At 38.2% G+C, this 25,353-nt stretch overlaps 4 protein-coding genes across 4 annotated transcripts; 3 read left to right on the top strand and 1 right to left on the bottom strand.

The window, feature by feature from the left end:
* Positions 1-1,773: 1,773 nt before the first annotated feature.
* Positions 1,774-3,015, bottom strand: LOC129958456 (uncharacterized). The gene has a single exon (XM_056070950.1). The coding sequence runs from the start codon at positions 3,013-3,015 to the stop codon at positions 1,774-1,776; it is 1,242 nt and encodes a 413-aa protein (XP_055926925.1).
* Positions 3,016-7,310: 4,295 nt separating this feature from the next.
* On the top strand, positions 7,311-8,525 carry LOC129958455 (uncharacterized). The gene has a single exon (XM_056070949.1). The coding sequence runs from the start codon at positions 7,311-7,313 to the stop codon at positions 8,523-8,525; it is 1,215 nt and encodes a 404-aa protein (XP_055926924.1).
* A 4,397-nt stretch (positions 8,526-12,922) lies between these two features.
* On the top strand, positions 12,923-13,927 carry LOC129958454 (uncharacterized). The gene has a single exon (XM_056070948.1). The coding sequence runs from the start codon at positions 12,923-12,925 to the stop codon at positions 13,925-13,927; it is 1,005 nt and encodes a 334-aa protein (XP_055926923.1).
* A 5,469-nt stretch (positions 13,928-19,396) lies between these two features.
* On the top strand, positions 19,397-20,389 carry LOC129958453 (uncharacterized). Its single transcript, XM_056070947.1, has one exon. The coding sequence runs from the start codon at positions 19,397-19,399 to the stop codon at positions 20,387-20,389; it is 993 nt and encodes a 330-aa protein (XP_055926922.1).
* The last annotated feature ends 4,964 nt before the right edge of the window (positions 20,390-25,353 follow it).

Raw genomic sequence — 25,353 nt, 5'->3', positions numbered from 1 at the left:
GAATATCGATACCAAATGATTTCTGCGCACAAATGCATTACGGATTTCCGTCTCCAGCTGTAGAATATTGTCCAGAGTAGATCTACCTCTGCGAAATCCACTTTCATGTAATGGTATGAGTTTTTCCGATTCCAGTTGATGGATCAGTCGAAAATTGACCATTCTTTCAAATGTTTTGCTTAGACAGCTCGTAAGTGCAATGGGGCGATAGTTTGAAGGATCTGTCGGATCTTTCCCTGGTTTCAAAACTGGAATGATAATAGCTTCCTGCCATTGCGATGGAAAAATTCCTTCATTCCAGATTCTGTTATAAAGGCGAAGAATGTTGTAAAGCGAAGGAACACTTAAGTGACGAAGCATGTGGTATGAAATTTTATCAGGTCCCGGGCTGGTATTATTAGATTTGGAAAGTGCCTTTTGCAGTTCACACATATCGAATTCAGAGTTATATGGGAGGGTATGGCGTACTTTAAAGTTAATTGGTTGTCGCTCAGCACAGTTTTTTATTTTTAAAAAGGTAGGATTATAGCTATCTGAGCTAGCCACTTTGGAAAATGTTTCACCAATAATATTTGCAATGTCACGTGGTGATGAGTATGTGAAAGAATTCTTTTTTAAAATAGAAAAGGTAAATTCCTGATACATACCGTTGGCAGCCTTTACTTTTTTCCATAAAATTTTACTAGAAATATTGGATCTAATACTAGAGACATATCGAATCCAATATTCTCTCTGACTACGTCTTCGTATTTTGCGAGCACATGCCTTTGCATATTTGAATGCAACGAGATTTTCTGTTGTCGGGCGCCTTCGAAAAATGTCCCATCGCTTACTTTGCGCCTTCTGTGCTTCACGGCAGGCATTATTCCACCAAGGTTTTGAAAGTTTATGAGGTCTGGTAGAGCTTTTCGGGATTGCAGTATCAGCGGCATATAATATGATTTCAGTTATTTGTTTAACTGCTTCTGAGATATCTAAACAATTAACCATTGCCTCAGTGATTGTCGCCAACTGCTGAAAGCTGTCCCAATCTGCCCGTTGGAATAAGTAGACAGATGGTCGTTGTGCCATCCTAACACTATCAGCAAGGTCAATCAAAATTGGAAAGTGGTCACTATTGAGAAGATCTGTTCCAACGGAAAAATTTAAAAGTGGGAGCAATATTGGAGAACATATAGCAAGGTCTAATGAGTGGAATGAACGAGTGGGCTCGTGAAAATATGTCTTTTCATCACCATTTAACAGGCAGAGATTATAATCGTGAATCAATTGTTCAATTTGCTGGCCACGAGAGTTAGTATCTTCATTTCCCCATAGGACGCTATGTCCGTTAAAATCACCAAGCAATATAAAAGGAACAGGAAGTTGATCTATTAAAGAATTTAATTCTTCTTGTGAAATCACTTCACGTGGAGGTAGATATATGCAGCAAACTGTTACGAGTCTCTTTATGTGGATTTGAACAGCAACAGCCTGTAAATTGGTATGAAGAATAAGATGTGTGCTGGGGTAGAGGTTGGCAGTGAAAATGCAAATACCTCCCGAAACACTAGCATTTGAATTTGCATTCGCATCTCTCCGTATACAGCTGTATCCTCTAATTTTAGAAATTATTGAGGGTTTTAAATATGTCTCTTGTAAGGCAACACAGGCAGGCTTGTATTCATTTAAAAGCGATTTTATTTCGACAGTTTTAGAACGATACCCACGACAATTCCATGAAATGAAACCAGACATAAAAATAACTAAAAAACAAAGGAAGAATTGAAAAAGCTACGTATGGCCTCCTGGGGGCGATTTATTAGGAAAATGTTGATCCATTTCTACATCAGAGATATCAGATGTAGATGGACAAATTGATAGAACAGAATCTGAAGTAGTAGGGATATCTGGAGGTTTAGGAGGGATCTCAGTGTCAGATCTTTTGGCACTTGGAGATTTTGCTTTCTTGCGTTTCTTCTTAGGGAAACGAGCCAAAGAAAATTCAGAATCTTTGGATTGAGAAAGAGGTGGAGAATTTTTTGTCGAAGTAGAAGCTTGATTTCGGCTGGTTTCAGTTTTTTGAAAGTTATTGATCTTAACTGATTCCTGAGCCAAATGTTTACAAGAACACGTGTTCGTAGTTATAATGTCTGTAATCTCTGTCTGAGAGCCAGTACATTTTAATGTTGATTTCATGGCTCCACTATAAGAAAGGCCAGGTTTAGGTGTCCTGTCTAAAACAAACTTTCTCGCTTCTGCATAGGTGATATTTCTTTTAACTTTCAGGCTTTGGATTTCTTTCTCCATCTTCCATTTAGGACAATCACGAGAATAAGCAGGGTGGGGTCCAGAGCAGTTTAAACATTTCAAAGCTTGAGAGCTACAAACTGACGTTTCATGGTCATCAGCTGAGCATTTAGCACATCTAAGGCTGCCACGGCAAGTTCCCTGTGAATGTCCGAATCTCTGACATTTGAAGCAGCGCAGAGGATTCGGAACATAAGGTTTAACTTTGGATTGTACGTAGCCAGATAGTATAAATTTCGGAAGTTCTGGACTACTGAAGGTCAGAATGACATGTTTTGTAGGAATCAATGTGCCGTTGCGTTTAATTTTAATACGACGAGCTGCACAAACTTTTTGAGAACGTAATTCCTGAACGAGTTCAGTCTCTGAACAATCAAAAAGATCTATATCAGAGATGACCCCTCGAGAAAAATTCAGCGTCCTGTGAGGAGTTACCTCTACAGGGAAGTCTCCAAGTTTTGTTAATTTCTGTATAGCAGCAATCTGAGCTTTTGATGAGGTCTCAATTAAAAGATCCCCAGATGGAAGTTTTTTTGTAGATTTAACATCACCAATAAATGAAGTGATCAATTTTTGAACTAGAAAAGGTGAAACTTTATGAAAGGTCTTTGGTGTGTGTAAGATTAGAAATCTAGTATCTTCGGTGATAGGAAAACGTGGCGAAGTGTCTGAAAAACCCATGCAAAAAGGGACAAAAATTCGAGCTCCGACGGCACCGCCCACCATGGAGCCCAACAAGGGAAGGCAGCCACCGGCTCTGGTTGCCTCCAGCCTCGGCGCTTACCCTGATGCTAGCCAGAACTTATACGCTAAGGGCCACTTCCAGGAACGTCTACCACCCTTAACGCAGAGCCCCAGAAGGTGACCCCTTCGCTTGATCCCCTTGAGCAGACCAGCCAAATGGCTGGGATACCAGCCGATTGATACACCGGGGACCAAAATGTACCACCCGTCTAATGGGTCGCCACGCACGGCAAACACGTGGGGTTTTCGGCTGTCCATGAGAAGCAAGAAGCAAACAGAGTGGCGACAGCTTCTCATGGAGAGCTCCCTCGCCTGCCGTCGAGGGAAAGAAAAACACAGCAAAAAGCAGAAGGCGTAGGATAGAATAAGCATAAAGGGAGTAAAGATCCCTGGGAACCTCGGGATTGGGACACCCGTACTCACCTATAGTAGGTGAGCCCCTGAGGGGCCTATACGCTAGGAGTCACCCCCGGGGACAGTGACCACCCTTAACGCCAAGCCCAAGGAGTGACCCCTTCGCTTGATCCCCCTGAGCAGCCCAGTTAAATGTCTGGGATACCGGCCGATTGATACATCGGAGACCGAAATGTACCACCCGTCTAATGGGTCGCCACGCACGGCCAACACGTGGGGGTATTTGCTGTCCATGAGAAGCAGGAAGCAAACAGAGCGGCGACAGCTTCTCATGGAGAGCTCCCTCGCCTACCCTCGAGGGAAAGAAAAAAAGGAGACAGCAGAAGGCGCAGTGGAGAGTAAACATAAAGGGAGTAAAAATCCCTGGGAACCTCGGGATTGGGACACCCGTACTCACCTATAGTAGGTGAGCCCCTGAGGGGTCGGAGTTCAGGAAAGTTTCCTGTATTGCCAAACAAGAAGGATGAAATAGAACAACAGGAAAGTGATTAATTATGTTCTTAATATCATCAATTTTGGACCTGATACCCCGACAGTTCCAGGAAATGTAGGTACCCATTAAGAAAGTGGAATGGGAGGTTTGTCTTTAAAAACACTGTTTTGAGCATGCGAAGCATCGCAACTCATAGAAAAATCCTCCTCCTCTTCTGACGGATGGAGTGAAATATGATCAGGACTATTGGGCATGCCAAATAAGGACGGTAAGTCCTTCTGAACTAAGCCCTAAGTCGCTAGCCCCAAAGCGACAGAATTCTTTACTGTGAACGAAGGCAACTTTTTCACATCTGTTTTAGATTTATTTTTCTTCGAAAGCTTAAGTAATAAAGATTTTTGAGAAGTAGACCTAAGTTTCTTTCTATTGCGCTTGCTTGATATTGGAACAAAATCAGGGTTATGATCGGATTCGGTATCTACAATTGCAACTGGAACATCGGATCCAGAGCCCTGTTTAAAATCTTTTGTATCGTATTGAATTCCCACAGTTTTTAGCTGCCCCTTAACTGCAAAAGCATAGCTGGTTCCACATGCAGGTGTTCTAGCTCTCACAATTCGTCGAGCTTCAGGGAATGATACCTGCTCTTTGACCTTCACTGTGACTATTTCTTTTTCAAATTTCCAAGCAGGGCAATCACGGGAGAAAGAAGTATGTTCTCCTTTGCAGTTCACACATTTCTATTTCGATGAACATTCAGTGCTCTCATGGCCAACTACTGCGCAACGGGCGCAAGTTAAAGTCCCGCGGCAGTTAGTCTTTGAATGGCCAAAACGCTGGCACTTGAAGCATCTTAAAGGGGTTAGGTATATAAGGCCTTACAGGCAATTTCATATAGCCGGCCTTTATTGAATCTGGCAGTTTTGAAGAATTAAAAGTTAAAATAAGATGTTTAGTATTTTGTAACTGTCCATCTCGCCGGATAGCAATGCGGCGAACATGCGTCACTCCTTGATTTTGTAATTTCTCAGTAATCTCCTCCAAAGGAACATTAAATAATTCCCCGCAGGTAATAACACCCTTCGAGGAATTCATAGAACCATGGGGAGTAATAGTAACAGGTATCGGTCCAAAAGATTTCAGCTTTAGAATTTTGTGGGATTGCTGTCGCGACGACACTTCAACAAGTAGGTCACCCGATCGGAGCTTTCGAACGGATGCCACCTCTCCAATGTTTCCAGTCAGAGATTTTTAGACCAAAAAAGGTGATACAGAGTGAAAAGTTTCTTTTTCCGTTGAAACACGCTTTACAATAAAAAAGATATCAAAAGGTTTTGGTAGAGAAAGATGCCCACTGAAGGGAGCATTGCGGCAAGGCCCCATGCGATATGAAAAGACTTCAGGTCCGACGGCACCGCCCACCACGGAGGGAAGGCAGCCATCTGCTCTGGCCATTCCCAGCCTCGGCACTTACCTTGGTGCTGGCCGGAACCTATGCGCTCGGAGTTACCCCCGGGGACAGTGACCACCCTTAACACCAAGCCCAAGGAGTAACCACTTCGCTTGATCCCTAGAAGACTAGTAACTCAGGTTGCTAGCTACCGGCCGATTGATGCACAGGGGACCACAGTGCACCACCTGTCTAAAGGGTCGCCACGCACGGCTAACACGTGGGGTTTTTGGCTGTCCATGAGAAGCAAGAAGCAAACAGAGCGGCGACAGCTTCTCATGGAGAACTCCCTCGCTTGCCGTCGAGGGATGGAAGAATCAAGCAGAAAGCATTAGGCGTAGGGGAGAATAAACGTAAAATGAGTAAAGGTCCCTGGGTACCTCGGGATTGGGACACCCGTACTCGCCTATAGTAGGCGAGCCCCTGAGGGGGACGAAAGTGGTGCAGATGAAACTTAAATGCCATGCGCAAGAAGTACATGACATGTGATTTTTACGTCACATGAATTGATCCCATTAAACTGGAACAATCGATGTGTTTTGAAATGTACGAAGTTTACAGATATATGACAGTTTAGTGCAAGTGTCCAACATATTATAAAGTACGGTCATTTACCTCACCTATTAGGTTATATCGCATATATTACTTTGATAATTCATATTATAAAATGTTTTATATTGTTAGATCTAATCATATCCATGCTAAGGAAGTATCCCTCTGGGTGTCAAGACTCAGTTTCCAAAAATAAAATTAGCTTTTCTTCTTTTTTTTTCTTTTGTGCAAAATTTCAGAAAGTCATGAGTATATCTGTTTTCTCGTCTACGAAGTAATACTGGTTGTGAAATTGCTCCGACTTCAGAAGTTACAATTCAAACTTCAACTGGCGAAGAACATTCCGCATTAGTGAAAAAAGAAATTTTAAGTTGCCTAAGATTGAATTGCAAAAATTTGATGGGACTCTAAAGGACTGGTTATCTTTCTGGGGATTATTTAAAAAAATAGATTCAGATCCTGATATTTCGAATGAAGATACTTGATAATTTAACGATCCCTAGAAGATTGGTAATAAATCTTAAAGAAAGAAACAATTTATCATTCCACGTTTTCTGTGGCGCCTCTCAATTAGCGTGTGCAACCTGCATATATTTGAGAAGCGAAAATGAAGAGGGGATTTCCTGTCAACTCGTACAGTCACGATCCCGAGTAGCTCCATTGAAACCTGTAACGGTTTCCAGACTGGAATTTCTCGCGTGCACTATAGGAATACGCCTCATGACAACAATCAAACAAGATTTACACATGGAAGATGTAACTACATTTTATTGGATGGACTCGATGAATGCTTAACATTGGATTAAAAATGAAGAAGATTGGGGAGCTTTTGTCATGTGCCGTGTTTGAGAAATAAGAAACTACAGTTCAAAAGGTGAGTGGAATCATATTCCTGGAACATTCAATCCAATCGACTTACTTTCAAGATGTTCTGTGGTCACTCTTTTAAGTCAACACTGGCATGATGGCCCATCTTGGCTCAAGCAAGATGAGAAACATTGGCCAGTTAATGAAGCTATGGTCGATAAAGAAATCATAAATTCGGAGAAGAAGAAGACTATAGTTACTTTGGCAGTTACAAAGAATGAAGAATTTGATTACTTAACCAATATTTCATCTTTCGAGAAGATCGTAAGTATTACAGCCTGGATACTTAGATTTGTCAGAAATTGTAAAAAGGTGACTCTGTACACCTCACAAAATTTGGAAATTGAAGAACTGGCAGAAGCTGAAACCATAATTTGGAAAATTATACAAAAGACCTAATTTAGAACAGTCAGTGAAGAAAGACTTCGAAACCTTCGTCAGTTCGTTGATCCAAAAGGTCTCATTAGAATCAAGACACAACTTTTAATGAGGAAGGATTTTGAAAATTTCAAATATACTATCCTTCTACCTTCTGATCATATTGCAGTTCATAAAATGATAATGCATAGACACAAAACTCTAACTCATTGTGGAATTCAGACTTTAATGTCAAGTTTGAGAGAACATTATTGGTTAATTAGAAGTCGCAAAACAATTCGCAGGGTTCTAAAATCTTGTATCACCTGTAAAAGATTTGAGGCTAAACATCTCGAGATACAAGCTGCACCTTTGCTGGAAGACCGTTTAAGGGACTCTGCTACCTTTGAAATTACTGGTATTGATCTTGCAGGTCCTTTGTTTTTAAAAGATGGATCCAAAGCTTGGATTGTTTTATTTACCTGTGCAGTTTACCGCACAGTACATCTAGAATTAGTAACATCACTTACGATTGCCAAATTCCTTCTCTCTTTACGTTGGTTTATCGCAAGAAGAGGAAGACCTTCTACCATCTGTACTGATAGCGGTTCTAATTTTCATGGATCCAATCAAGCTCCGAGAAGAGTGGATTGGCAAAAAATCAAAAGCGACACATTTGTGTCAAGAATACAGTGGAAGTTCATCCCGCTTAGCTCGCCATGTTGGGGTGGATTCTGGGAAAGATTGATTGGCCTAATGAAAACCATCTTAAGAAAAATCCTCGGCAAGGCTTGCTTAAAATATGAAGAGCTTTTAACAATCCTTTGCAATTGTGGGAATGTCATTAATTCCAGACCAATAACTTATGTTTCTGAAGACCTGGAACTCCAACCACTGACTCCAGCGATGTTTCTGAGAAACCTTAAAGAAACTGGAGTTTCAGATATGGATCAAATCAAATCTTCCAGTTTGCAAAAAAGATATATTTATAGATTGAAACTTCGTGAAGATCTAAGGAAACGGTTTCGGTCTGAGTATCTTGATCAGCTTAGAAGATATGCGAAAAAATCACGAAACAGCTACATCTTTTCCATAGGAGATATCGTTTTATTAGAAACCATGGCTAAAAGAATCAGTTGGCCTCTTGGAAAAGTGGTCGAATTAATCAAAGGAAAAGACGGAATAGTGCGTCTTGTCAAAGTTTGCACTAAGCAAGGAGAACTAGCACCAGTGCGCGTCTCTAAGGAAGAACCAGCACCAGTGCCCGTCTCTCTGAAAGAATCAGCACCTGTTCCCGTCTCTCAAGAAGTAACATCGCCAGTGCCTGTCTCTCCGGAAGATCTATTACCCACTTCTCAACCTCGGCTAATCAACCGCTATGGTCGAACTCTACGCACTCCTCATCGTTTGGAACTCTAGAATATTTCTTCTTTGAGAATTGAGTTTCAGTGTGGTGAAACTCAAGGTGGGGAGTATGTCACGAAAAGCATTTCCACTTCTGCTGAGATAACTCAACTCCTGGAATTCCTGAAAACAAAATCAGAACTGTTTTCGGCAAACTTTGCTATGTGTGGTGTTACAGCTCCATTGCATATGTTTATACTAAAATTCCTGCATATAATTCTGTAAAAAATTTCAACTAATTAAATGTTTTAGTATTTTTCAGATTGGCTCTCTTCAGTGTTGATGACTGATTCATTTAATTTAATAGTAACTCGTATTGATGTCGATTCGTACTTTCGATGTGACTTCATTTCAGCCCGAAAAGAGCGACCGCGAGTAATAAAGAGCGAGAGGTGAGTAATGCATGTTCATTTTCATTGCTCATCAGTTTTCGATTTTAAAAGCAGTAAGAAACTTATTTTGGAAAGGAATTCGTAAAAAAAAAAGTTACCTTAACTTCCACAGGAGAAGAAAATCAGATCTTCGCCAGCCCTCTATACATGGAGGATATTTAAGGAAATCAAGTTTCATACCTGGAAACTAAACGTCTCAAAGCCGACTCCGGGTAGGAAAACTACCCAGACCTGTGACAAAATGTACCGTGTCAATCATCCTGGAAGAGGCGTGGCTATGCTTGAGGGTTCGTATAATAAGTAAAAGTGAGGAAGTTATCCTCTTTTCAGGGCAATCGTAAGAAGTGAGGGTTTGTATATATATTTATAAAAATAAAAAAAAGGTCATTTCTTAAATGGACAAGATTGTTAATTTAACAAAAAAAAAAAAAAAAAATCTTGAAGAGCGAGGTGAAGTCAAGCTGAATGGATGATTGATATTATTGTGAATTTAATGAGGACTTTTTTCTTTTAAAAAAGAATAATTGGAAAGTCAGAATAAATTGAAATTTTACACGCCGGGGAGAAGATTTCTATGATTTAATTCGAGATAGAAATTTTGATACTCAGTTTATTTCAATTTAATTTATAATCAAGCGATTAATTCAAACAATAAAATAACTCATAGTCAATTAATTTTAACTATGTAATGAAAATAAAAATGAAGTCCTTGAATGGTAGACTGCATAATTTCTTTAAAAAAGTTAATGAATAAAACATGGAAAAAAAAAAGAATAGACCGTCAAAGAAACAATTGAATGTCGATTTTTAATAAAAAATATCTAATATTATTGACATCTACTTTGATAAAACTTTATCTATTAAATTATTTATAGACAAGAAAAAAGAAAAAAAAATTCTGCAAAATTTTAAAACTAAAAATTTCTGCAAACTCCATTAATATAGAACAATATCTTTGGATGATAATAAATTAATTTTTTTGATTATACTAATAATTATATGCATTATTTGAACACTTAAGCCGGCGTCCTGGCATAGGGGTAGCGCGTCTTCCCCGTGATCTAGGCGTCCTGGGTACGCGTCCCGGTTTGGGCATGGTTGTTCTTCCGTTGTTCTATCTGTGAGATGTGTAAATGTGCCCTCCTGTAAAAAATGGCTGTGCAACCGAATGAGTGAAAAGAAACATCAAACATTTTCATTTATTAATTACCGATTGTTGCAATATTTGTTATGAAAAAGCGTAGATAATGAAGGTAAGCATATGAAAGTGTAACCTGCAACATATTTTAAAACTCTCCAAATAAATAAATTCTCCAAGATATTCTATTTTTCCAATAATTTTTAAAAACCAAGTTTTTGCTTCAGAAATATAAAAAATGTATTTCGGAATTACCCCAAAATTACATTTGTGACTTTTTTGAGGCGGGCGGTTTTTATTTACTAAAGAAACATTACAATGTCTTTCAGATAATCGGGTAAAAAAATAATTTTAAAGTAAAGGTAAAAGTACGGAAAGTTTGCAAAATAATCTGAGTATTGGGCTTATAATTACCAGTAAACTATATAGACAGGGCCCTGTCTAATAAAAAACATTCTTTCAAATTAAATCTTATTTTGAAATTAAATAAGCCAGCTGGAGTGATCTTCCCAAAACTTCATCGTTCTGGTTTAATAAGGGCGTTATTCCTTTCCCTATTCCCACATAAAATTGCGGATCTTCGATAAAGGCTTGTATCTTTATTATAAAATTCGCAAAGAACGGTTAAGAAATATAAATCTTTGGCGTGAATTTAGTGCTTTTACTTAATTTATCATGTGATTTTCGACGGTTTTTTTAGAAGGATTATTCCATAGCATGCTGTTAATAAAAACTGAAAATCAAATTTGTGTTTTAGAAAAAAATGTTCCCCAATCCATTGAAAACAAAATTTCATACAAAACTACAATTGTAGTCACAAATTCATAGAGCAAATACCGTTTACATGTTTATGAAAATTCTATTTCTAATATACGGAACAACAGGCGGTCATTCCCTGAACTGATTTGGTTCTGAATGTGATAGATATCTATACATAACATGTTTAATACATGTACCAAATTTTATCCATCTAGCTCTATTCCTTTTATCATGTTAATTTATATTCGCAGAGCTAGATAGATAGACTATATCTGAATGGATTTCGATCATAATTTGGTAGGAAACAAATTTGGTGTAAATACCATGAACCAAATTTCATTTGTCGAGCTCAAAACGCTATTGAGTTCTCATTCCAGGACAGATAAACAAACAGAGAAACTTTATACCAATTTTTTTTGTCTTTTGTGCTCATTGAGGTTTAAAACGGTGAGATTCGTCAAAATCTCGAGTGAAATTTTTTAAAGATCTTTATTTCGTTAATGAGAAAATTAAATAAATAAATAGATAAAAACTTTTTTGCTGTTGCTTTTTTAATGTTGGCTATTTCTTTATTTCTAGTGTTTAAAACTTGTTTTCGTATGATTTTGTTTATGTTTCTGATGTACAAAGAGTTATATTTTAGGTGCTTTATATAAGACCTTATTATCTAACTCTTTTCGCTTTTTTACTTATCGTGTTCACTGAAGTAGCCTTACAGACTTCCTAAGAATGGATTTCATTCAAAATTTTAATGAAATCTACAAATTTAGTGTAAAATCCATGCACCAAATTTCGCACATGTAGCTCTAATCGTTTTTCAGATATCATGTTCTAAAACCATGTTTTCAAACTCGGGAAGATCTGAAACGTAGACAGTAATCAAAATCATGACTTTCATTTACTTAAATTTTATTTTATTTATTTTTTCGAGAATTACAATTGTATGTGCTATCTACATGTACAAAATTTGGTACATGGTTTTTATACTAAATTGGTAGATTTCTATCAAATTTTGAACGAAATCTATGCTCAGGAAGTCTGTATGGCTATTTGAGTGTAGGTGAACACGATAAAAACAAAACGTAGAGAGATATAAGATTTTATAGAAAGCACCTAAAATATAGTTCCATATCACATTTTAAATAATATCTAAATGCGATAACTTAAATCACAATAAATGAAATTTGGTAGGTAATTTTGTTACTGAAATTGCAATATTGTTTTTCTGTTATATTTCTGATTCGGGGTCCAATCGGTAGAAGAAACCTTTCCTAAAATACATACGCAGTTTGCATTTCCCTAACCATTTACATGACAATATATTTGTGGTAAGTTGAGAAATATACTGTAAATGTCTCTGTTCCGTCCTAGAGACGCCTTTCACCTATTCCAGCTGTAGAGATCAGGAAACCGGCGCCCCTCAGCGGCTCACCTACTATAGGTGAGTACGGGTGTCCCAATCCCGAGGTACCCAGGGATCTATACTCCCTTTATGTTTCCACTCCAATACGCCTTCTGCTATCTGCTTAATTTTTTCCTTCCCTCGACGGCAAGCGAGGGAGCTCTCCATGAGAAGCTGTCGCCGCTCTGTTTGCTTCTTGCTTCTCATGGACAGCCAAAACCCCACGTGTTTGCCGTGCGTGGCGACCCATTTGAAAGACGGGTGGTGTACTGTGGTCCCCTGTGCATCAATCGGCTGGTTGCTAACCACCTAAGTGGTTAGTTTGCTAAGGATCAAGCGAAGGGGTTACTCCTTGGGCTTGGCGTTAAGGGTGGTCACTATCCCCGGGGGTAACTCCGAGCGTATAGGTACCGGCCAGCACTAAGGTAAGTGCCGAGGCTGGGACTGGCCAGAGCCGGTGGCTGCCTTCCCTTGTTGGGCTCCGTGGTGGGCGGTGCCGTCGGACCCGAATCTTATTCGATATCGCATGGGCTCCTCCCGAAAATCTCCCTTCAGTGGGCATCACAAAGAACTTAATTTCAAAAGTAATCTTCCACATTTTAACCGTTACTTTGTTATCAAACGTGTTTCTGAAAAGAATGAATCATTTAATTCTATATCACCATTCCTCGTACAGAAAGCCATTACAGCAACCATTGGTGAGGTATCTTCTATCCGGAAGATGCGTTCTGGTGACTTGCTGGTACAGGTAAATTCCAAAAAGCAAGCACAGCAAATTAGGAAACTTAAAGCCTTAGCCACCTTTCCCGTTACTGTCAGCTCTCACGCATCCCTAAATTTCTCGAAAGGAGTAATAACGTGTGGGGAATTATTTAACGTTCCTCTAGAGGAGATCTCCGAGGAACTGAAACCCCAAGGAGTAACTCATGTACGCCAGATCACCATTCGGCGGGATGGACAACTCCTACCCACCAAACATTACGTAATGACCTTTGATAGACCAAAAATACCTGAATACCTTTATGCAGGATATATAAAATTGCCTTTCCGCCAGTACATCCCTAATCCTTTAAGATGTTTTCAATGCCAGCGTTTTGGCCACTCCAGGGCTAACTGCCGCGGGACATTAACATGCGCCCGCTGTGCTGAAAAAGGCCACGACAGCCAGAAATGTAACGCTGAAGAAAAATGTGTAAATTGCGGTGAGAATCATGCATCTTTCTCTCGGTCCTGTGAACGATGGAAAGTTGAAAAAGAAATTACCTCTATTAAATTTAAAGAAGACATCAGCTATCCTGAAGCTCGGAAAAAAGTTCTAAATCAGACACCAAAACCTGGATTGAGCTATGCTTCCATAGTTAAAACAACCTTCTGTGTAAATTGTTCCTGCACAAATTGTGCAAAATATGCTCCCCAACCGCAAAATACTGAAAAGTCATCCGATTCGGAAATTGAAAATGAAACAAACACGACTCCTGTAACTAACAAATCGTCTAGACCTAAAATTAATTCTAACTCTCAGAAATCACTTAAACTTAAGCTTGCGAAACGAGGAATCTCACAAAAAGACATTAGATTAAAGTTGAAAAAATCGACATCACAAAATTCTGTCGCTTTGGGACTTGCGACACAAGGTAATGTTCATAAGGACTTAACGTCCATTTTTGGCAAACCTAAAAGTCCCGATTCCATTTCCCTTCATCCGTCTGACGAGGAGGATGAGTAACAAATGAGTTGCGATGTTTCGCCAACTCTTGATAAGACTCGCACCAACATTCTCAATACTGCTGTTACATAATGGGAACTTTCATTTCTTGGAACTGTCGTGGCCTTCGGTCCAAATTTGTTGGTATAAAGCAAATTATTAACCAGTTCCATCCCGCTTGTTTTGCTTTTCAGGAAACTTTCCTGAAACATGACATCCCCATGAAAATCCGTGGATATAACTGTGCTCGTAAAGATGCTAATACTGGAAATAATCCTTCCGGTGGTGTTTGCATTTCAACCTCCAATCTTTACCCAAGCTCACATTTAAATTTGCAAACTTCTTTACAAGCTGTGGCTGTTCAAGTCCATATACGGACCCTTATCACAGTTTGCAGCATTTACTTGCCTCCACATGCTATTATTAACCAACATGAACTTAATAATTTATTGGACCAACTACCCAAACCTTTCGTACTACTTGGTGATTTTAATGCTCATAGTACTTTATGGGGCTCGGAAAATACAAATTCTCGTGGGCGACAGATTGAACAGTTTATCTCTGATAACTGTCTCTGTCTGCTTAATCATAATGAGAAAACCTATTTCCATGAGCCCACACGTACGTTTCACAGTTTTCACAGTCTGGATCTGGCTATTTGCTCTCCCGATCTCTTTCCGTTGCTCAATTTTGCAGTTGCGACGGATCTCTATGATAGTGATCACTTCCCCTTAATGGTTTCCTATGCTGATAGAGGCGGCGCGACTTCTTGTCCCCCGCGTTTCCTATTCCAGCGGGCTGATTGGAATGCTTTCATGCAACAGGCAGTAATTTCAGAGAATATGGTCAGAACAACTAATATTACAGAGGCAGTCCAAAATGTAGTTGACTGTTTAATTGACGCTGCGAACAATACAATCCCCAAAAGCTCCCCACGTTTGATGAAATTCCCGAGACCGTGGTGGAATGAGGCTTGCCGCGACAGTCACCGAGAACAAAAAAAGCGGTGGAATATTTTCCGCAGATATCCCACAACAGAGAATTTACTTGCTTTCAAACGTGCCAGAGCCAATGCTCGTCGTGTCCGTAGGCAAAGTCAGAGAGAGTCCTGGATTAAGTTCATCTCTTCTATCACAGCCTTTACTTCTCCGAAACTTCTCTGGAGAAAGGTCAAGGCAGCGAATGGAATTTATCAAGAATTTTCCATTCCTGCTCTGAAGACTGAAAACGGATTGGTATCTTCTCCTTTAGATATCGCGAATACTCTTGGACATTCATTTGCACAAGTTTCAGCGACTAATTCGTATAAGCCTTCATTTATAGCTGTTAAGAAACGTGCAGAACGCAAGTCCTTGTGTTTCTTCACCCGGAAATCGCTTCCTTACAATACGGAATTTAGGTTGCATGAACTACTGGCAGCTTTGAAGAAGGCTCATGATACCAGCCCTGGTCCTGATGGAATCACTTATAGCATGCTTCGCCATTTGTCAACCACTTCTCTTTCCAATCTGCTGATTCTATTTAATCGCATTTGGATTGAACAGAAGTTCCCATCACAATTGCATGAAGCTGTTGTGATTCCTATCTTGAAACCCGGCAAGGACTCCTCTAACCCTTTGCACTATAGGCCTATTGCGCTCACAAGTTGCCTATGTAAGACGCTTGAACGCAGGTTAATGCCCGTCTGATATATGAATTATAGAAAAAAGCATCCATACCATTACTGCAAAGTGGTTTTCGTAGAGGACGAGCGACTTTTGATAATATTGTTTTACTCGAAACTCAAATCCGCAATGCATTTGTTTGCCGAAATCATCTGGTCTCTGTCTTTTTCGATTTAGAAAAGGCGTATGATCGTGCCTGGAGGTTTGGTATTCTCTCTACACTTGCAAATTTTGGCTTTAAAGGAAACTTGCCCATGTTTTTAAAACACTTTTTATCATTGCGTACATTTCGTGTCCGGGTTGGTAATTTATATTGTAATCCTTTTATTCAGGCTGAGGGTGTTCCACAGGGAAGCATCCTCAGTGTTACACTTTTTATTGTCCATTTTAGTCAGATTCTTAACGTTTTACCTCCATCTATCCAAGGTACATTATATGTGGATGACCTTCAGATATCTTGCAAAGGGAGCAATATGCGCTTAATAGAGCGCCAGCTGCAAGTCGCAGTTAACAAACTGGTAGATTGGTGCGATGAAAACGGGCATGTGATTTCACCTGAGAAAAGTCGAAGTGTGCATTTTTGCAGGAAGCGTGGAATCCATTTGGATCCTATAATCCATATCCAAAATACTGGAATACCTGTGGTTAATGAAATAAAATATTTGGGAGTAATATTTGATCGCAAGCTCACCTTCCTTCCGCATGTCTTACATCTGCGGAAGAAGTGTGACAGATCATTGAACATTCTCAAAGTACTTTCAAGAACCTCTTGGGGAGCAGACAGAACATCTTTGCTTCGAATATATGAATCAGTTATTCTAGCACGCATGGATTATGGTTGTATGGTATATGGTTCTGCAAGATCTTCTGTTTTACGTAGATTGGATACCATACACCATTCTGCTTTAAGAATTTGTTCAGGTGCATTTCGTACCTCACCAGTGGAAAGTCTCTATGTTTTCTCTCACCAAATGCCATTAAATTTACGGCGCCAAAAAATATCTGTACACTATTACCTCCGAGCAATGTCTGTCCCGAAACACCCTATGCACTCCATGATACTTCCTATTCGCCTTCGGAGATTATACACGGCTCGACCTTCTAACATTCTTCCATTTTGTGAGAGAGTTAAATTACTCCTAAATGATTCGGAACTCCGTGATATGAATATTCAGACACTTGATTTATTTTCATTTCCTCCTTAGGATATCCCTCAGTTTTCCTTTATAAACCCTTTTCATGGTTTTGAAAAGTCGACAACGGCCCCTGTAATTTTTCAAAAACTTTTTTGTTCTCATCGCTGTCAGTATTCAAAGTATTTGAATATTTTCACGGATGGTTCCAAGACGGACGACCATGTTGGTTATGGTATTGTTTTCCATAAAATATAAATGTAAGTAAAAATGATATCGGATCAATTAAAAATTTTTGGGTAATTAGAAAACTTAGGCGTTGAGGCTGATACCGATGAAAATATTTTTGACGATGCAATTATGAAGGAATTTGAATCAGGAATTACTTTCTCTAATAACAGATACAACGTAAAGCTCCCGTGGAAACCTCGTATGAAGGAACAGTTACACGATAATCGTGAAGTTGCTCTAAAACGCTTTTTAGGTTTAAAAACAAAATTTCTTAATGACCCCTTGCTTTTTACTGAATACAAAACTGTTCTGGATGAGTATCTAAAGGAGAACGTTATTCAACAAGTTATGTGTGGGTTGAATAAAAAGACGAACGAACCAACATTTTATTTGCCTCATAGAGCAGTGATTCGTAAGGATAAGACGACAAGTAGATTACGCATTGTTTTTGATGCGTCTTCCCATGGTAAAGGAGAACTATCCTTGAACGATTGTTTACATATTGGATTAAATTTAAACCCTGATAGTTTTCTTCTTTTGATTAAATTTAGAGAAAATCCTATAGTATTCACAGCTGACATAAAGCAGGCATTCCTCCAGATAGAAATTAATGAAGAGGATCGGGATGCGACCAGATTTTTTTTTTCAGAACCAGATGGCTCTGAAGGACAAAATTTGATGATATATAGAATGACCCGTGTTTTATTCGGGGTAAGTTCAAGTCCATTCCTCCTCGCTGCAACAATCAAGCATCACTTGAAAGGGTATGTGGATAATTTTCCTGAAACTTGTGAAATTTTAAATAATTCTTTATATGTCGATGATTTAATTAGTGGTCAACAAAATGTAGAGGATGCTTTAAAAACGAGCTTAGAAAGTTTTAAGATTTTTGAGGATGCAAGTATGATTTTAAGAAAGTGGCAAACTAATTCATTCGAGTTGCGTGATCGATGGAAAGATATTGGAATGGACATTGATCCCTCCATTGAGCCTAAAAACGAAACTTTCATGCCTTCTAAGGTACTAGGAATTGTATGGAACCCCGACCGTGATTTATTTCATTTCGATGCTAAAAGTTTAATACAATTTCTCTCGAAACGAATGAACACTAAAAGATATCTTTTACAAGCTGCAGGTCGTATATTTGACCCTGTAGGTTTTCTTGGACCATTCATAATTAGATTAAAGATTTTAATACAAGAACTGTGGTGTTTGGGTTTGGACTGGGACGAGCGTTTCCCAATGAAATTAGACACTGATTGGAATGAATGGTGTGAGGAAGTTCTAGAACTGAATACTTTCAATATACCCCGTTACTATTTTGGAGATAATCATTCCACTGATATAGATAACATTCAAATGCACTGTTTTTCAGATGCCTCTAAGAAAGCTTATGGAGTGGTTGTGTATTTTCGAGTAACATTAAAGGACGGAAAGAGTTTTACTAGTTTTGTAGCATCAAAGTGCAGAGTGGCTCCATTAAAAATAATTTCAATAACTAGACTTGAGTTAATGAGTGCTCTCTTGGCAGCTAGATTGAGTAATAAAATCTCCAAAGCTATAAAATATCCATTAACTCATTACTTCTGGACCGATTCATCTATCACTTATTTTTGGATCAAGAGCGCTCCTAGCAGATTTAAACCATTTGTGAATAATAGAATTCAAGAAATCCAAAATTTACTGACCCAAAAGATTGGCGTCATTGTCCTGGAAAGGATAATGCTGCCGATTTGATATCGAGAGGTATGTCGGCAGCCGAACTTCGTGATAGTGAATTTTGGTGGCATGGTACTGATTGGTTAGCTCAGAATGAGCACTGTTGGCCCAAATCTTTGGAACTGTCAAAACAGTTAAATATTTAAAACATAGAAAATTACGAGCTTTGCAAAGGAGCTATTTTAACTTCAACAGTTGTAGAGTGCCCTTCAGAGAATGATTTAATTAAAAAATATTCTTCATTTGACAAATTAGTTAGAATTACTGCATGGTGTTTAAGATTTATTAATAACTGTAAAATTAATATTTCTAATAGAAAGAAAGATTATTTAAGTGCTATCGAAATACAACATGCTACAAAAATGTTAGTAAAGTATGTACAACGATCTAAATTTAAGTCTGAAGTAAAGTGTTTACAATTAAAACATCCAATTCCGAAGAATAGTAAAATTTTATCTCTAAATCCATTTCTTGACAAAGATGAGCTGCTTCGAGTTGGGGGAAGATTAAAATTTTCAAATCTGTCAGATAACCAGAAGCATCAATTGCTTTTACCCAAGTCACATCATTTCACAGATTTGATCATAGAACATTTTCACAAAATATCTCTACATTCAGGCACGCAGACGACACTTTTTCTTATTCGCCAATCATACTGGATACCTTCGGGACAAGACCGAGTCAGACATGTGATAAATAGATGCTGGACTTGTTTTAAAGCTAGAAGTCAAACTATTAACCAAATGATGGGCGAACTGCCCAGGGACCGAGTTATCCCATCTCGACCATTTGAAAAGGTGGGACTCGATTTCACTGGTCCCATAATTACTAAACCTAATCTCAAAAGATCTAGAGTGACTTTAAAATCATACATTGCTATTTTCATATGTTTCAGTACAAGAGCTACCCATTTTGAAGTAGTGTCTGATTTGACTACTGAGAGTTTTTTAACTTGTCTTAGGAAATTCATAGCTAGGCGGTCAAACCCCTCAAACATATGGAGTGATAATGCCACTAATTTTAAGGGCTCAAAAAATATTTTGGTTTCCCTGCTAAAAGCATGCAAATCGGATTCCGTGCAAAGATTTTGTGCCAAGGAAGGTATAGTGTGGAACTTCATACCTCCAGCATCTCCTCACTTCGGTGGATTATGGGAGGCAAATATTGGAGCTATGAAACGGATCTTGTTGAAGGTGACTAAATCGACAGTGTTGACTTTTGAAGAGCTTACTACGCTGGTGACACAGATTGAAGCAGTTTTGAATTCAATACCACTGTGTCCTCTTTCTGCCGATTCAGCTGATCTTCTACTTTTGACACCTGGCCATTTTTTGGTGGGAGCACCACTGTTGTCAATACCAGAACCCAGTGATTCCTTGACTAACATTTCTTTATCTTCTAGATGGTATCTCATCCAGTCTCTTAGATCCAAATTTTGGAAAAGATGGAGCCAAGAATATCTCAACTCTTTGCAGTCTCGAGCTAAATGGAAACTACCTCAACTGAACATCAAACCCGGACAGCTGGTACTCCTGAAGGATAATAGCAAGAGCCCCATGGAATGGAACTTGGTCCGAATTGAAAGGACATATCCTGAAGCAGATGGACTAGTTCGTGTCGCAGACATCAGAACCCCTAAAGGAATTTTTCGTCGAAGTGTCAACAGAATCTGTCCACTCCCTTTTGAAGAAGGTGTTGGACAACTGTCCAACGGGGGCCGGGATGTTCCGTCTTAGAGACGCCTTTCCCCTATTTCAGTTGTAGTCATTAGGAAACCGGCCCATCCGCAGTTTCTGTTGAACTTTGATACGCTTCTTTTTTATTGATTCAGAATTTGTAATGTCTAATTAGAGATGTAACGTAGAACGATGTAGCTTTGTGTTCGTGTTCGTCAATAAATGTTATTCTGTGTTTTATGATATCTTCGATTCATTGAAAGCTAGAAATAGATTTTAGATGTAGATCTTAAATAATTGAAACCACATAATAGTTAGAATGGCGCGATTACATTTAGATTTATTTGATGAAAGTTCTGGCGCCATATACATCAATCAGTCTTAATTGTCTTGGAGACGCTTTGTCGTTCTTTTGCTTAAAAGCAAACACTAAAGGTTTATGATCAGTGAAAATTTGGAAATTTGGACCTTCCAAATAATGCTTAAAATGTTTCACAGACAAATAAATAGCCAAAAGTTCACGATCGTACGTCGAATAATTAGTTTGGGCCTCAGTTAGCTTTTTTGAAAAAAATGCAATAGATTTCAACCCATCAGGTTCGTGTTGTTGCAAAACTGCTCCTATATCCAAAGCCGATGCATCTGTGTGAAGAGACAGAGGATAATCGGAATTTGAATATGACAGCATTGCAACTTCTGCTATATCTATTTTTCATTTTTCAAATAGTTTTACAGTCGCCTCACTCCAAGGGACTTCTCTCTTATCTTTCTTTTTAGCACGTTTCAAAAAATCATGACGAGGGGTTTGAGTTGTCACAGCATTCTTTATGTAAGGGCGATAGAAATTCAGCATACCCAAAAATGTACGCAATTCGTGAAGGGTATTTAGTAATGGATATTCTATAATGGTGTTTATTTTCGCAGGCAGAGGTTTTGATCCATTAGACGAAATTTCATAACCTAAAAACTGATTTGCTAACATTTATGCGAAGCCCGTAATCATTTAAGCGTTGAAAAACCATTTTGAGATGTGAACGATGTTCTTCACTAGAAGAGGCAATCAATACATCATCTAAATAAGGGAACACAAAGTCTAAATTTCGAATTACTTCGTGAATAAATCTTTGGGATATTGCCGAAACATTCCGCAAACCAAAAGTCATTCTGTTAAATTCGTAAAGCCCAAACGGAGTAATAATAGCTGTTTTTTTCTTGTCCTCTGCAACAGGAATATAAAAATAGGCCTTAAAAAGGTCAATTTTAGAAAATATGACTGTTTGGCAAAATGTGCTGAAACTCTTCGAGTCTAGGAATTGGATACATGTCTGGGATCATTTGGTCATTGAACCTTCTGTAGTCCTCGTATGGTCGGAAAAATCCATCTTTCTTCGAGACCATATCCAATGGACTGGCCCACTCTGATTTAGATGGACGAATAATATTATTGTCCAGCATAAACTGAAATTCCTGTTTAGCAGTTTATAATTTCTTCGGATTTGCTTGCTTTAGAATATACTGGCGGTCCCTAGTCTCGATGTGGTGTTTTACATCATGCTTTACATCAGAAATAAAAAAAAGGTTTTGTAATAGATGGGTACAAATACAATACATTTGAATATTTACAGGCACTGTACATTGTATTTACATTGACTTTTAAGACAGGTGCAACTTTACCTTGAGTTGAGAGGTTAGTTATTCTATCAATTTTTTTATTCCTAACGTCAACTAACAAATGAAAACGATTTAGAAAATCTGCTCCTAAAATTGGTTTCTTTACATTTGCAATGACAAAAGGCCATGGAAATTTGCGCCGTAATCCCAAATTAAGGATCAATACTTTTGTTCCATATGTTTCAATTTCAGTTCCATTTGCAGCATATAATTTGTAGTCACTAGACGAAATTTGTTTTGCCGTATTGGGTATAATGCTGATATCAGCTCCACTATCCACAAGAAAACGCAAACGTTGTTTTGTCAAAGACAAATAGACGGTATTTATGGCAATCCTGAGTTACTTCAGCAGCAGAACTCGCCACTAAGTCTGCTGCAGATGCGAGTTTTCCGAATCGGCATTTTTCCACTCACAAGTTGCTTACATTTTTCAGAATAACATTTCACTCCAAATTTATAATAAAAATAATAGTACTTACCAGCCGAGTTAAATCGTTTACGAGACGCACTGCGTCCCCGATTGTTTGACTAGCCCTTCTGCTTCTTGAACGACAGCATTCGAGCTGTAAGCGGTTAATTTTTTGCTCCAAAGAAACAATGTGCTAACGTAAACTATTAATTTCACTATTCTGTTGTATATCACCTCTAGACGTAGAATATAATTCCCGATTTGGATGCATTTCTACAATGCGGTCAGCCATTTCGGCAAGTTTCCAGAAATCTTCATTGTTGATGATTAATATATTTCGGATGGAATCCGGCATTTTTTGAAGAAATAGGGTATTCAGCACATTATTCGAAATCCCATCTGTCTCCAAACTACGCATTTTTTGAAGTAGTTGAGTTGGCCGTAAATCGCCTAACTCCATTTCTGACACGAGACGCTGAATACGTTTATTTTCGCTTTCTTTAAAGGTGTTCAGCAATCGCAATGGTATATTTATTTTCATTACAATCTGTGACTATATCCTATACATTTCCAAGAAATCTTGGTTCCATCTGCGCAATTAAATAATGAAATTTGGTTTCCTCTGACTTAATACCACTAATAGAAAATTGCGCCTCCACTTGGCAAAACCAAATTTCTGGCTTTTCTGTCCAAAATGGAGGAATTTTTATGCTAACCTTTGCTACTTCACTATTAGGTGCAGTATCCGTTGCATTTAGTTTCGGTTCTTCTTCACCGGTCGCCATTGCAGTTCTATTTAAAGGTCACCCACTTTATAGGCGTATGACTCTGCGTTTTAAAGTGCAGATTGTAAACGCCCGATACTACATAAAATAAACATTTCTTATTTTAAGACATTATGACCAACGACTGAAAGTGTTTTTAAAGAAATAAAATCAAAACACAGACTACGTCAATTTCAAGTGACAACGAGCATTGATTGATTGATTGAAATGGGTTGTTAATGGGAATTTTGGCAACAGAAGCCGTTATCCCCTAATTCCAAGAGAGTTCATTCAATAAATGTTAGGAAATAAAGGGAATTATGTAGTCCAAATCTATTCAAAAGAGCTGGAGTTATAATGACCCGGGTGAAAAATTTTTTTGAGCCAAAGATTAAGGGAAAGTATGGCCTGATCATCGCCAATAGATTCTTGATATTTACTATTTTGGAAAATGTGATTCGTTTTTTGTAGTGAGATTTCCTGATAATGAGAGATTAGATCTTCTGAAGCAATCCACCCGAGCAACTCCGTGACTTTTTTTGCGAGTGAGTGCATCCGCCTTTTCATTCCAATGTAACTGTGAATGTCCTGGAGACCACACCAAAAATATTCTTTGATTAAGTTTTCCAAGTGCTTGAATTTTGCCTATGAATGACTTTTGGAGATTGAATTGAGAGGTATTTTAAAGCTTGAAGGGCCGAATGTCAACAAAATCAGTTTTTTCCCGGTTCATCTAGAGCTTGACAAAGTGCCGCTGTAAATATGAAATTGATAGGTTGAATTCTATAGATGAAGGATTGGTTACAAGAGATGCCCGCAATAGAAGTAAAAGTTGGGATTTGGAAGCATTCGTTGCGATAATGAAAAAAATTTGAAATTGTTTGCATATAGTTTCTTCAAAAAGATTCTTGATCACGTAACTAGGAAGAGCTTTACTTTGAAAACTAAAGTCTGAAAGATGAATTTCGCAAAAATTGTTTTGGGAGACAATGGGGTCTGGCAAAGCAATAATATGATTTGCAGTAGCATTCAGGTTTGCAAATAAATTTTCAAATATAATTTCGTCTTTTTTAGCTAATTTGATACCAAGATTTGAATTATGATGATAAATAGATGAATGAGTGCCATTGGCAAAGTTGCCTGAGAAAGAATTTCTCAGCTAATCTCTTAATTTTTTTCTGATAGCATTTCCTGATTTTAATTAGGATCCTTAATTAGGACCTTCCCTCGATTTTAATTAGGGCAATATTTAGCGTCCATTTAGGCAGTCCAAGTGCTATTTTAAGAGCTATAGTTTGTATTGAATTGCAAGCTTTGTATTGAGTTTCGGAGAATTTATTGGTAATAGAGCTGCTATAATAAAATAGACTTAAAATGCTATTATTGGTTATGTTTATGATATCCGTTCTTCTGAGGCGATACGTTTTATACGCTATAGATTTTAAAGCATTAATTTTTCTAACTGCTTTATCTCGTATATTTTTTTAATATAATCCCGTTTTGGTTCGTTTAGGAAAAATTGATGCCTAAATATTTAATATATTGTTTCTAAGGGAGATGGAAACCAGCATATGTAATTCGAGGTGTCGATTGCAATTTATTTTTTGATAGATCAGCAATAGAGCATTTCTCGGGGCTGATTTTAAGGTTTCCAATAATTACACCATTGTGGAAGTTTTCCATTGTATTTTGCACCTTCTTTGAAATGTTGTCCAAAGATGTATGCGCACAAAATATAAAAATGTCATCAGCGAAAATTGAGCATTCCACACCAGCATCGAGAGTTTCAAAGAAATCCGCAAGGAAAATTACAAAGAGTATGGGTGAAACAACGCTTCCTTGAAGCAAACCTTTCTGGGCAGTTTTTTTTCTAGAAAGTGAATTTCTCCAACGAACTTGAAAAGTTCGGTTTTGGAGAAAATTGTGTGTGACCTTTGCACTATTGCCTTTGATACCAAGCTGAAGGCACTTCAGCATAAGACCATCAATGTAAACCGAGTCATAAGCACTTTTAGGATCTAAACTAATTCTGATAAAATATTTCTTTAGATTGGGGGCTTCTGTAATGGCTGTATGGATTTTATATACTGCCATCTGATTGGCCCTGAGGGGAAGGAAACCATTCACAAAAGGAGGAATTTTTCTCTCGGTTATTAAATGATGGGTAATGCGTTGAATCG

The sequence above is a fragment of the Argiope bruennichi genome, chromosome X1 (assembly GCF_947563725.1).
Source record: "Argiope bruennichi chromosome X1, qqArgBrue1.1, whole genome shotgun sequence".
NCBI lineage: Eukaryota > Metazoa > Arthropoda > Arachnida > Araneae > Araneidae > Argiope > Argiope bruennichi.
This window is presented reverse-complemented; position numbering and strand designations above follow the sequence as displayed.